The 11,898-nt window shown below is 38.7% G+C and overlaps 2 protein-coding genes across 2 annotated transcripts; both read left to right on the forward strand.

The window, feature by feature from the left end:
* The first annotated feature begins 505 nt into the window (after nucleotides 1-505).
* LOC117301366 lies at nucleotides 506-2,439 on the forward strand. The gene has a single exon (XM_033785297.1). The coding sequence runs from the start codon at nucleotides 1,018-1,020 to the stop codon at nucleotides 2,419-2,421; it is 1,404 nt and encodes a 467-aa protein (XP_033641188.1). The 5' UTR covers nucleotides 506-1,017; the 3' UTR covers nucleotides 2,422-2,439.
* Nucleotides 2,440-7,364: 4,925 nt separating this feature from the next.
* Nucleotides 7,365-9,292, forward strand: LOC117301281. Its single transcript, XM_033785165.1, has one exon. The coding sequence runs from the start codon at nucleotides 7,753-7,755 to the stop codon at nucleotides 9,232-9,234; it is 1,482 nt and encodes a 493-aa protein (XP_033641056.1). The 5' UTR covers nucleotides 7,365-7,752; the 3' UTR covers nucleotides 9,235-9,292.
* Nucleotides 9,293-11,898: the final 2,606 nt, after the last annotated feature.

Here is an 11,898-nt window from a genome sequence, read left to right on the forward strand (position 1 = left end):
GTCCGTCAGCCTTTTTCACTTGGACAGAATTCAGGTTTTCTTTCAACATTTTCATTAGCGTGGGACTTTTAATTTGAACGCTTGAACATCAATATTAACTACAGACTATGGACAGAACCCATTAATCCTTCGTTTTCTGGCAATTTGACAAGCAAATACGACGACACATATCGCAATCAATATTTTTATCAAATTTTAGTCAAATTTTGATAAAACTGCAAAGGCTATAATACGGAAGCGTATATAGGACATACCGAAAAAAAAATCGGGCTCCACTATTTCGCCCGGGCGGATTACTATTTCGCCCGGGCGGATTACTATTCCGTGTGTAAAGGGAAACGCGAAATCATACATGTAGCCCCGTGTAAACAGACCCGGGGAGATGAGAACATTATGACAAAAAAAAAAATCCGTTTTGATGGAAGAAAACATTATGTGCATCTATGAATGTTTTTGTTTTTTATTTATTTACTAATTTTTCTTTTTTTTGTGGGGGGGGGGGGGACAAGCACAGCAAATAGTAAATCCGGGACGCACTCAACACGTTCAAAAAGCTAGAGGTTAATTATTTTATAATTATTCCTCATTACATGGAGAGAGATGTATTGGAATCCAAGCTTTAAAAAACCGTATGAGGCGTTAATATGTATTGTATAAAGTTCTTTTTAGGGGGGGGGGGCAAGGTAGATCAAGGACCAATGCAGAGTGAATCACTGAGAGAGCAGACGATCAAGTCGTTGGATCAACAGTGTTTCCCGCCTCGGTGCACACTTGAAGTTGATTATCTCAACGACGAATGCCTTCGCGATGCTTTGGTAACACTAACTGAACAATCCTTACCAAAGAAGAATGAAAGTAGAAACTTTTGGCGTTTCGAGTTCAGAGATAACCGCAAATTCTTTGACATGATGATTTGAAGAGTGGAGTTGTAGGGAGCGTTTTGAGGAAAGGTTTTTCTTTTAACTTGTGACGTCGTGGGACGCAGTTTAGCGGACTTGCTTTTATATATCCAACGCCATGATTCAAACTTACAGGAAAAACAGCGGCATGGAGTGCTGTAAAGCCGAGCCAATGTTCCGACGTGTCCGTTATAACTTACTGACCTATCCAGGAGCAGGATGGATAGCGTTTGTGATAACCTTGTTCCTATGGGCTCTCTCCGTTCCCTATCTCAGACAGGCACCCAGTGGCGTTCCCGATACCAAGGAAGTTCGGTTGCAGATGCCTCGGGCAGCCGCAGAGAAAGCTTTTAGACGAAACACAGAGACAATGTATGATATCAGATACAACACCAGTGAGTATTCACACTCTTTCCCTGTGGATGACACTTGCTTCTTCACTCGTAAACTCTCAAAGAGCGACATGCCAACAATTCATTCTATATTCTCTAATCCAGCATCTCAGAGCGTTGTCTTTGTAGGAGTACGGTTTCTTAGGGAGAATTGGGCAGAAGACAAATTCATTTGCGAGTTCGAGAATGGTGAACGGACACAGAGCGACCCAATCGTGAATGACTACCGGAGCTTCGGTTATTTAGCTCAGTATGTATTTGTCTTAACATACCCACTGCCGGAGATTTACATTGGCAGAACTAATTTCACCATGAGTTTTTACAAGGTAACATGGCGGCCGAAATGGTACATGTTTGCCTACGCTAACCTGACCGTGTGTCGAGCGGGCAGCTGGCCGCTCACTAAGAAACACTTCTTAAGTGTTTGCACAATGGTCAAGGGCATGGATGAATTCTTACCAGATTGGTTGGATTATCATCGCTTTATGGGTGTTGAACACGCTTATATCTACGACAATGCGGTCGAGAAGATGAGTTTGTTACGTGAGACGGTCAAAGAGGATGTAGACAGTGGGTTTGTCACCGTTATCCCATGGTCTCACAGACCGTCTGCAGGGAAGAGTTACTTAGAAGTGCAAATAGCTCATGAGAATGACTGTTTATGGCGTCACAGATACGACACCCATTGGATGATGAAGATTGATGTCGACGAATACGTCCAGCCCATGAACCCAGCCAACCCAAAGATACCTAACTTCTTACGGGATCCGAGACTCAATAAGTTAGGTGCTATAAGACTTCAGAATTGGTTCTTTGGGCGCCCTAAAACTTCGGAGGTCCTCGAAGGGTCTATCATGGAGCGAAATCGCTGGCGTCCGTCGGAGCCAACCCTTCAGAACACCGGTAGAGACAAGAATATTCTCCGGCCTATAAACGTGCATTATTTTAAAATCCACGCTATCAAACTTGGAGGTGAGACAAAGTCCATAAACCCTGAAACTGAGATGCGTTTGGTGCACTACCGTGGCGATAACCCAAGGGTCCGCCATTTTGATTTGCCCGAGTTCGATGTTTTGGATGAGAGCATGGTCAACATATGGAAACAAATCAAAAAAGCAAAGATGGAATGACAGTGACTTATTATATATAGCGCACGAAATATGTCACTCCGTGATGCTCTGTATATTTGTTTTCCTGCATGGTATGCGGATGAAGTCAAAGTTTCATGAAGCAATATTTTGAAATAGTTTAATTTTGTTCTTCTTAGAACAAGTTGATTTATAAAAGTCATAATCATGGCCTCTTATATATATATAATCCGTCACTTAGTGACGCTCGATTTGGAGCATAAGTATACGATTTGGAGTATGGGACCTAATCCTTTACACAGCACCATGCAGACGCAATACAGGTTCATCAAACTATTATAAACTGTCTTCATGAGTTTAATTAAAGGTCCTTCTTGCGTATGAAATGAAACAAAACCGACGACATTATGATTATTCAAATTCAATCATTTTTGCCGCCAAACTTGTGCACTGTGCGGCCGTCACATGGCAAAACAATGCAACTCGAAAATGAGCATTTTAAGAAAAAGTGCTTCAAAGATTCATCGTCTGCCATTTTTTAATGTATTTCTCTATTCAACTAAAACTGTTACAGAATATTTGTGAGTTGTTGACATATCAGCCAGAAAAAAATCGTTTGAAAAGAACAAATGGTTTTGTTGTTATTAATATTTAAGCGAAGTTACATTGTTTTACCAAACAAATTGTCTAATTTGCCACTTTTGTTATTTCATTGACAATAATGCAACTTATGTTACTAATATTAAATAATGTATTTTTATGGCAAAACAATGCATCAAACATTAATTTAAAAATCATTAGTAATGTTCTTCCCGAAAGATCATGGCAAAACAAAGTATCTTATCTTACTTCCCATAAATTGTCCGCTTTCCCAAAATATTTCCTACCAAAACAATGTAAACGATTTTAAAGGTTTAACACAAACGTCAATTTATGGCAGAACAACGTATCTAATTGTACGATCCTATTAAACTGTGTAAAACAATTTATTTTAAACAATTGTATCACAAGTATTTATCAACCAAAAACGTTGATTGTCAAAATATGAATATCCCTTTTAGGAAGAAACATGCGGCGAAGAAGTAATTTTCGATTGATTCAAATGTAATTTTTGTTATTATGACTTTACAAATTTGGTCAACATTATTCACATTTATTTTATGAACCTAATCGAACAACAACACATCAATAAATACAACTCAACTTACAATATGTAAGTATGAAAACATCACTAAGGCAGTTTTGATCTCATTAATCAACCGAAACAGGAAATCTTGTTTTCGAACTGGTTTGAATCTACTATTTTTTTTTTTTTTTTTTTTTTAATAAGTGATTTGGGGAACTGGGGAGAAACATAAATTTAGTTTCCGGCTCATTACGGTGAGGTTTTAAAGAGTATTTTAAGGATTTTGTAAAAACAAAATTCATGTTTTGCGGTACAAATTTCTAATTAGCTGTTCCGACCTACCGTCGGAACAGGTGTTGTTTTCGTCGAGATTTTTATTATTCTTATTAGCTGTTCCGACCTACCGTCGGAACAGGTATTGTTTTCGTCGAGATTTTTATTGTTTTTATTATTATTCTTTGTTTCCGCCTAAAACCCCATTGCATTTGTACACGTTTTTTGTTTATTCCTAATCTCCCAAACCACAAGGTCAAAAGAGTTAAATCATATATCAAATTGAAGCTTAGAACTTGAGCTTAATTCTAAATGTCAGAAATGTTAAAATTCTTAATTAATTAACCACGTGGCCCTCATTTGCATATTTAATTGGGAAATCTTTGTAGAAGCATTTCTCAAGAAGTTCACGGCAGATTCTTACCCTGTTTGTTGGTATAGACTCCTTGGGGACTGGAGATTAATTTTGAAAAACCGTGACCTCGAGTTGACCTCTACTTCCGGGTTAACCGGAAGTGGGACTATATCTCAAGTACTATACAACCGATTTTAAAACTTTTTTCAGTTTTAGACCCCTTGGGCGTTAAAAAGAAACTTTGAAAAACCGTGACCTCAAGTTGACCTCAACTTCCGGGTCAACCGGAAGTGGGACCATATCTCAAGTACTACATAACTGATTTTCAAACTTTCCTTAGTTTTAGACCCCTTAGGCGTTATAAATAAACTTTGAAAAAACCGTGACCTCAAGTTGACCTCTACTTCCGGTTCAACCGGAAGTTGGACCATATCTCAAGTACTTTACAACCGATTTTCAAACTTTTTTCAGCTTTAGAACCCTTAGGCGTTAAAAATAAACTTTAAAAAACCGTGACCTCAAGTTGACCTCTACTTCCGGGTTGACCAGAAGTGGCACCATAACTTAAGACACTGTTCAACATTTCAAACTTTTTTTCAGTTATAGACTCCTTGGTAATTTTAGCACATAATTATTATTATTATTATTCTTTGTTTCCGCCTAAAACCCCATTGCGTTTGTACAGCATTTTTGTTCAGGCTCCGTCTCCTAAAGTATAAGGATAAAAGAGTTAAATCATATATCAAATTGAAGCTTAGAACATAAGCTTTACTCTGATAAAAAAGTGTTAACATTCTTAATTAATTAACCACGTGGTCTTCATTTGAATTTTTAATTTGTAAACTTGATGCAGTCACTTTCATGTTATTGTGAAACATTCTCTTCAGTAATACAACACAGTATGTACCTTGATGAGTTGTTGACTTCTTGAGAGGAGTCTATACTATTTTGTTTCCTACCTGCGTTCTGGACACATTACTCTGTACACGCACAACGTACGGAGGTTTAGGATTTTCGTTAGAACGTGCGTTAAATTTGTCTTTGTTTTTCTAACCGCGTTCTGGACCAATTACTCTGTGCATGGGTTTTCGTTAAAACGAACGTGCGTAATTAGATAGGGGTTTTTGACGACATCGACGTCGTCGTCAAAAACCCCCTTAAGGCATCTAATACTACATTTCAACCCTACTTAATAGTTATAGGCGTTAGCAGTTCATATTTAGTGACAATGGTCGCAAAATCATGAAACGAGAATTATTTCGCCGGATCATAATCCCCTCTGTTGATGCACACATGTAAAAACCCACCATTTTTACATCGTGCCCTTCTAGCCTAGTGGTCATCAGTCGCGACTACACATCTGAGAATTGCGAGTTCGAATCTCCGTCCGAAATCAATATTTGTGTATCCCCAAAAACTAAAAATATATTTCTTTTTGTATTATTTAAGTTTGATTCTTGTCTTTATATCGATAGTGTTGCCTTTTCTTTTTCTCAAATGTTAGCCCAACATAACCTGTGTGCATGCATGACACGATGATGTTTAAAAACACAGTAAGCGAAAAATGGTGATCATAAGCGCAGAGTTTGGTGGTTAAGAGTTCTGTGAAATCAACTTGTACTAGATCAAACATCAAACCACCGACCCAAAAGAAAAATTAAAAATCGTAATTAATTAACCACGTGACCCATATTTGCATGTTTAATTGTACAAGGGGACAAAGTTGTTGGAACTTCCTGTTGATGCTGACATCATGAGAACATCAGTATAAGTATTGGAATTGCACTACCTATTGAACCACTTGGAGTGTTCAATGAGTCCAACACGTCAGTCTAGAGTCCAACTCTGATTGTAAAAATCAATTAAGGCATCATCTTCAATTTAATTTTATGCAACAAGCAAACTTATAAATTTTCTGATTTTATTTCAAAGGGTAACATAATGGCTGTTAGCAAACGGTTTCCAACAAAAACTACATGGTGTACGTGCACAATACTCTTACTTGCCTCAAGCATTTACCTCTAGATAATAAATCAAGCATTCAGTTCAAAATGATAAAAGTTTGTTATTGCCACATTATTCAGCGAACCATGAATCATACACAGCTAATATTCACAAGAAAATCTATGTGTGGAGGGTAACAGACAGCACACAATGGAACCGGAGTTTAACAATGACAATACCAAAAGTGCAATCGTCAGGCGTTCAAGTTTTATTATACATGGGGCTGATGGTGATCAAAAGGATAAAAGTTTGTTATCGCCAAATTATTCAGCGAACCATGAATCATACACAGCTACTATTTACAAGAAAATCTACGCGTTGAGGGTAACAGACAGCACAAAATGGAACCGGAGTTTAACATGACAATACCAAAAGTGCAATCGTCCTAGCTCCCCAACCAAGGTGACTACAAAACGTCTCTAATGGATAACACGGGTATATTTCGACATGGTTTTTTTCCCAGCAAGAGTTGTGGGGCCCAATTTATCTAGTATTTTTTGGGGGTATTTTGTTTATCTGTTTCATTTAAATATATGGTTAAGTTTTATTTTACGCTAACTGTTTTTGTGTTTGTTCTTCCTGTAATTTTGAATTGTCTTGCCGCTACATAAGATTACACACACTAAATAGAATTGCTTACATTGCTTTCTTCGTTAGAAAAAAAGGGGGGAGGGGGTCCGTACTTGTTAAGGTTTGCTTTTTATGGGCCCCTCCATCCCCTACATGTGTTTTGCATTGATTTTTAGTTTTTGTTTTCTATTATTGTACGATTGCATTTGCTTGTAATAAATTATTTATTACCTTCTGTGTAGACTAAGCAAGTCTCGCGTGTATTTGAACTTGCGGGACCATTATGTTCCAAACCTTATGGAGTTTTACGTGGGACATTTTGTTTCGTCCATTATTTTAGTTTAACGTAGTTTATGACCATGAATATTATAAATATTGTTAATTATCACAGGAAGACGACCCTCTTCTTTTAGAATGTCGACTTCCCGAGATAAATTATCACAGGAAGATGACAACTGACGTTTAGGATGTCGACATATCGAGATAAATTATCACAGCAAGACGACATCCTACTTTTAGGATGTCGACATCCCGAGATAAATTATCACAGGAAGACGACATCCTACTTTTAGGATGTCGACATTCCGAGATAAATTATCACAGGAAGACGACATTCTTCTTTAAGAATGTCGACTGTTTGTAGTTATAAGACTCCTTGGGGATAGGAGAAATTAATTTGGAAAAACCGTGACCTCAATTTGACCTCTACTTCCGGGTCAAGGACCAATGCAGAGTGAATCACTGAGAGAGCAGACGATCAAGTCGTTGGATCAACAGTGTTTCCCGCCTCGGTGCACACTTGAAGTTGATTATCTCAACGACGAATGCCTTCGCGATGCTTTGGTAACACTAACTGAACAATCCTTACCAAAGAAGAATGAAAGTAGAAACTTTTGGCGTTTCGAGTTCAGAGATAACCGCAAATTCTTTGACATGATGATTTGAAGAGTGGAGTTGTAGGGAGCGTTTTGAGGAAAGGTTTTTCTTTTAACTTGTGACGTCGTGGGACGCAGTTTAGCGGACTTGCTTTTATATATCCAACGCCATGATTCAAACTTACAGGAAAAACAGCGGCATGGAGTGCTGTAAAGCCGAGCCAATGTTCCGACGTGTCCGTTATAACTTACTGACCTATCCAGGAGCAGGATGGATAGCGTTTGTGATAACCTTGTTCCTATGGGCTCTCTCCGTTCCCTATCTCAGACAGGCACCCAGTGGCGTTGTACCCGATACCAAGGAAGTTCGGTTGCAGATGCCTCGGGCAGCCGCAGAGAAAGCTTTTAGACGAAACACAGAGACAATGTATGATATCAGATACAACACCAGTGAGTATTCACACTCTTTCCCTGTGGATGACACTTGCTTCTTCACTCGTAAACTCTCAAAGAGCGACATGCCAACAATTCATTCTATATTCTCTAATCCAGCATCTCAGAGCGTTGTCTTTGTAGGAGTACGGTTTCTTAGGGACAATTGGGCAGAAGACAAATTCATTTGCGAGTTCGAGAATGGTGAACGGACACAGAGCGACCCAATCGTGAATGACTACCGGAGCTTCGGTTATTTAGCTCAGTATGTATTTGTCTTAACATGCCCACTGCCGGAGATTTACATTGGCAGAACTAATTTCACCATGAGTTTTTACAAGGTAACATGGCGGCCGAAATGGTACATGTTTGCCTACGCTAACCTGACCGTGTGTCGAGCGGGCAGCTGGCCGCTCACTAAGAAACACTTCTTAAGTGTTTGCACAATGGTCAAGGACATGGATGAATTCTTACCAGATTGGTTGGATTATCATCGCTTTATGGGTGTTGAACACGCTTATATCTACGACAATGCGGTCGAGAAGATGAGTTTGTTACGTGAGACGGTCAAAGAGGATGTAGACAGTGGGTTTGTCACCGTTATCCCATGGTCTCACAGACCGTCTGCAGGGAAGAGTTACTTAGAAGTGCAAATAGCTCATGAGAATGACTGTTTATGGCGTCACAGATACGACACCCATTGGATGATGAAGATTGATGTCGACGAATACGTCCAGCCCATGAACCCAGCCAACCCAAAGATACCTAACTTCTTACGGGATCCGAGACTCAATAAGTTAGGTGCTATAAGACTTCAGAATTGGTTCTTTGGGCGCCCTAATACTTCGGAGGTCCTCGAAGGGTCTATCATGGAGCGAAATCGCTGGCGTCCGTCGGAGCCAACCCTTCAGAACACCGGTAGAGACAAGAATATTCTCCGGCCTATAAACGTGCATTATTTTAAAATCCACGCTATCAAACTTGGAGGTGAGACAAAGTCCATAAACCCTGAAACTGAGATGCGTTTGGTGCACTACCGTGGCGATAACCCAAGGGTCCGCCATTTTGATTTGCCCGAGTTCGATGTTTTGGATGAGAGCATGGTCAACATATGGAAACAAATCAAAAAAGCAAAGATGGAAACCTCACTGGAAGCTGCATCGGAAACTGACAATGAAATCATCCTTAAATTCATCGAAGATGATGTTAAAAGTCCATGAAGCAATTATTTTGAAATAGTATTCATTAATTATTTTCATTCATTCATTCATTCATTCATAATTGGTTTATTATTTTAAAAACAAATTCCCATGGCGACCGGAGGTCGAATTACAGGAAAATATACAGAGATTAAAAAATAAGAAAAAAAACACACTATTTCACATTATTCAAGAAATAATTGATTAAGGAGAGACAAATATTTACAATGTATAAAATAAATTGTTCTGAAAGTTGCGGGGAAAAAAATCAGCATAGGTCCATAATAATGACAGTGACTTATTATATATAGCGCACGAAATATGTCACTCCGTGATGCTCTGTATATTTGTTTTCCTGCATGGTATGCGGATGAAATCAAAGTTTCATGAAGCAATATTTTGAAATAGTATAATTTTGTTCTTCTTAGAACAAGTTCATTTATAAAAGTCATAATCATGGCCTCTTATATATATATATAATCCGTCACTTAGTGACGCTCGATTTGGAGCATAAGTATACAATTTGGAGTATGGGACCTAATCCTTTACACAGCACCATGCAGACGCAATACAGGTTCATCAAACTATTATAAACTGTCTTCATGAGTTTAATTAAAGGTCCTTCTTGCGTATGAAATGAAACAAAACCGACGATATTATGATTATTCAAATTCAATCATTTTTGCCGCCAAACTTGTGCACTGTGTCTTGGGAGGGACCAGTATTCACTTATGCACTCCCATACAATTACGTTATCTTTTAACATCAAGTTCATCATTCCATAAATATTTTGTTAAATTTGGCTGTGACGTTTAGTTAGTATAGACGATGTGACCAATGTTTACATTCAAACCGCCCTCTGTTGACAAAACACTGTATACGTCATGTTTCGCCGGGAAAAAGACGCGATGGTATTAAAGAGGGCATACACTTTCTAGCTGGCTGCTAAAACACAAAGGTTTTGCCCGGCGGTATACGCGCGAATCATGTTATGGTTTTCGAGTGACGTCAGAGGTCACATCGTCTATAGTATCCAATTTTACCATTTTTATTAGTATGTTCTTATTCATAGATTGTGTGTTTGTGTGTGTTTTTTTTTTTTTTTTTTTTTTTTTTTTTTTTTTACTGTAGACTGTTTTTATACTGTATGTTTTGTTATGTTAAATATCGAATCATTGAAGAAAATATCCCGAATGAAATGAAAGAAAGACTCTGCTTGGGTTGAAACGTCAAGCCATTACTATTTTGTTTGAATGTGTAATACGTGTAAAAGACCGCCTGAGAAATGTGTACATTCCCAATATTAATTATAAGTGTTCAATGTTTGCCTGTTGTATTAAAATGATTATTTTGTTTAAAGTATCTTTGATTGCCTGTTAATTATTCTTTTCGAGAGATGAACGATTTGCCCGTATAACTGTTTCAGTGACTAGCCAGCGGGACCAGTCCGCTGGTAGTCCGTCAGCCTTTTTCACTTGGACAGAATTCAGGTTTTCTTTCAACATTTTCATTAGCGTGGGACTTTTAATTTGAACGCTTGAACATCAATATTAACTACAGACTATGGACAGAACCCATTAGTCCTTCGTTTTCTGGCAATTTGACAAGCAAATACGACGACACATATCGCAATCAATATTTTTATCAAATTTTAGTCAAATTTTGATAAAACTGCAAAGGCTATAATACGGAAGCGTATATAGGACATACCGAAAAAAAAATCGGGCTCCACTATTTCGCCCGGGCGGATTACTATTTCGCCCGGGCGGATTACTATTCCGTGTGTAAAGGGAAACGCGAAATCATACATGTAGCCCCGTGTAAACAGACCCGGGGAGATGAGAACATTATGACAAAAAAAAAAATCCGTTTTGATGGAAGAAAACATTATGTGCATCTATGAATGTTTTTTGTTTTTTATTTATTTACTAATTTTTCTTTTTTTTTTGTGGGGGGGGGGGGGGGGGGGGGGACAAGCACAGCAAATAGTAAATCCGGGACGCACTCAACACGTTCAAAAAGCTAGAGGTTAATTATTTTATAATTATTCCTCATTACATGGAGAGAGATGTATTGGAATCCAAGCTTTAAAAAACCGTATGAGGCGTTAATATGTATTGTATAAAGTTCTTTTTAGGGGGGGGGGGGGGGGGGGGGCAAGGTAGATCAAGGACCAATGCAGAGTGAATCACTGAGAGAGCAGACGATCAAGTCGTTGGATCAACAGTGTTTCCCGCCTCGGTGCACACTTGAAGTTGATTATCTCAACGACGAATGCCTTCGCGATGCTTTGGTAACACTAACTGAACAATCCTTACCAAAGAAGAATGAAAGTAGAAACTTTTGGCGTTTCGAGTTCAGAGATAACCGCAAATTCTTTGACATGATGATTTGAAGAGTGGAGTTGTAGGGAGCGTTTTGAGGAAAGGTTTTTCTTTTAACTTGTGACGTCGTGGGACGCAGTTTAGCGGACTTGCTTTTATATATCCAACGCCATGATTCAAACTTACAGGAAAAACAGCGGCATGGAGTGCTGTAAAGCCGAGCCAATGTTCCGACGTGTCCGTTATAACTTACTGACCTATCCAGGAGCAGGATGGATAGCGTTTGTGATAACCTTGTTCCTATGGGCTCTCTCCGTTCCCTATCTCAGACAGGCACCCAGTGGCGTTCCCGATACCAAGG

The sequence above is a fragment of the Asterias rubens genome, chromosome 17, assembly GCF_902459465.1.
Source record: "Asterias rubens chromosome 17, eAstRub1.3, whole genome shotgun sequence".
NCBI classification, from domain to species: Eukaryota; Metazoa; Echinodermata; class Asteroidea; order Forcipulatida; family Asteriidae; genus Asterias; species Asterias rubens.

What these genes read in the sequence shown, in the direction of transcription:
- LOC117301366 (XM_033785297.1), top strand. Translation starts at nt 1,018, where the DNA reads ATGATTCAAACTTACAGGAAAAACAGCGGCATGGAGTGCTGTAAAGCC.
- LOC117301281 (XM_033785165.1), top strand. Translation starts at nt 7,753, where the DNA reads ATGATTCAAACTTACAGGAAAAACAGCGGCATGGAGTGCTGTAAAGCC.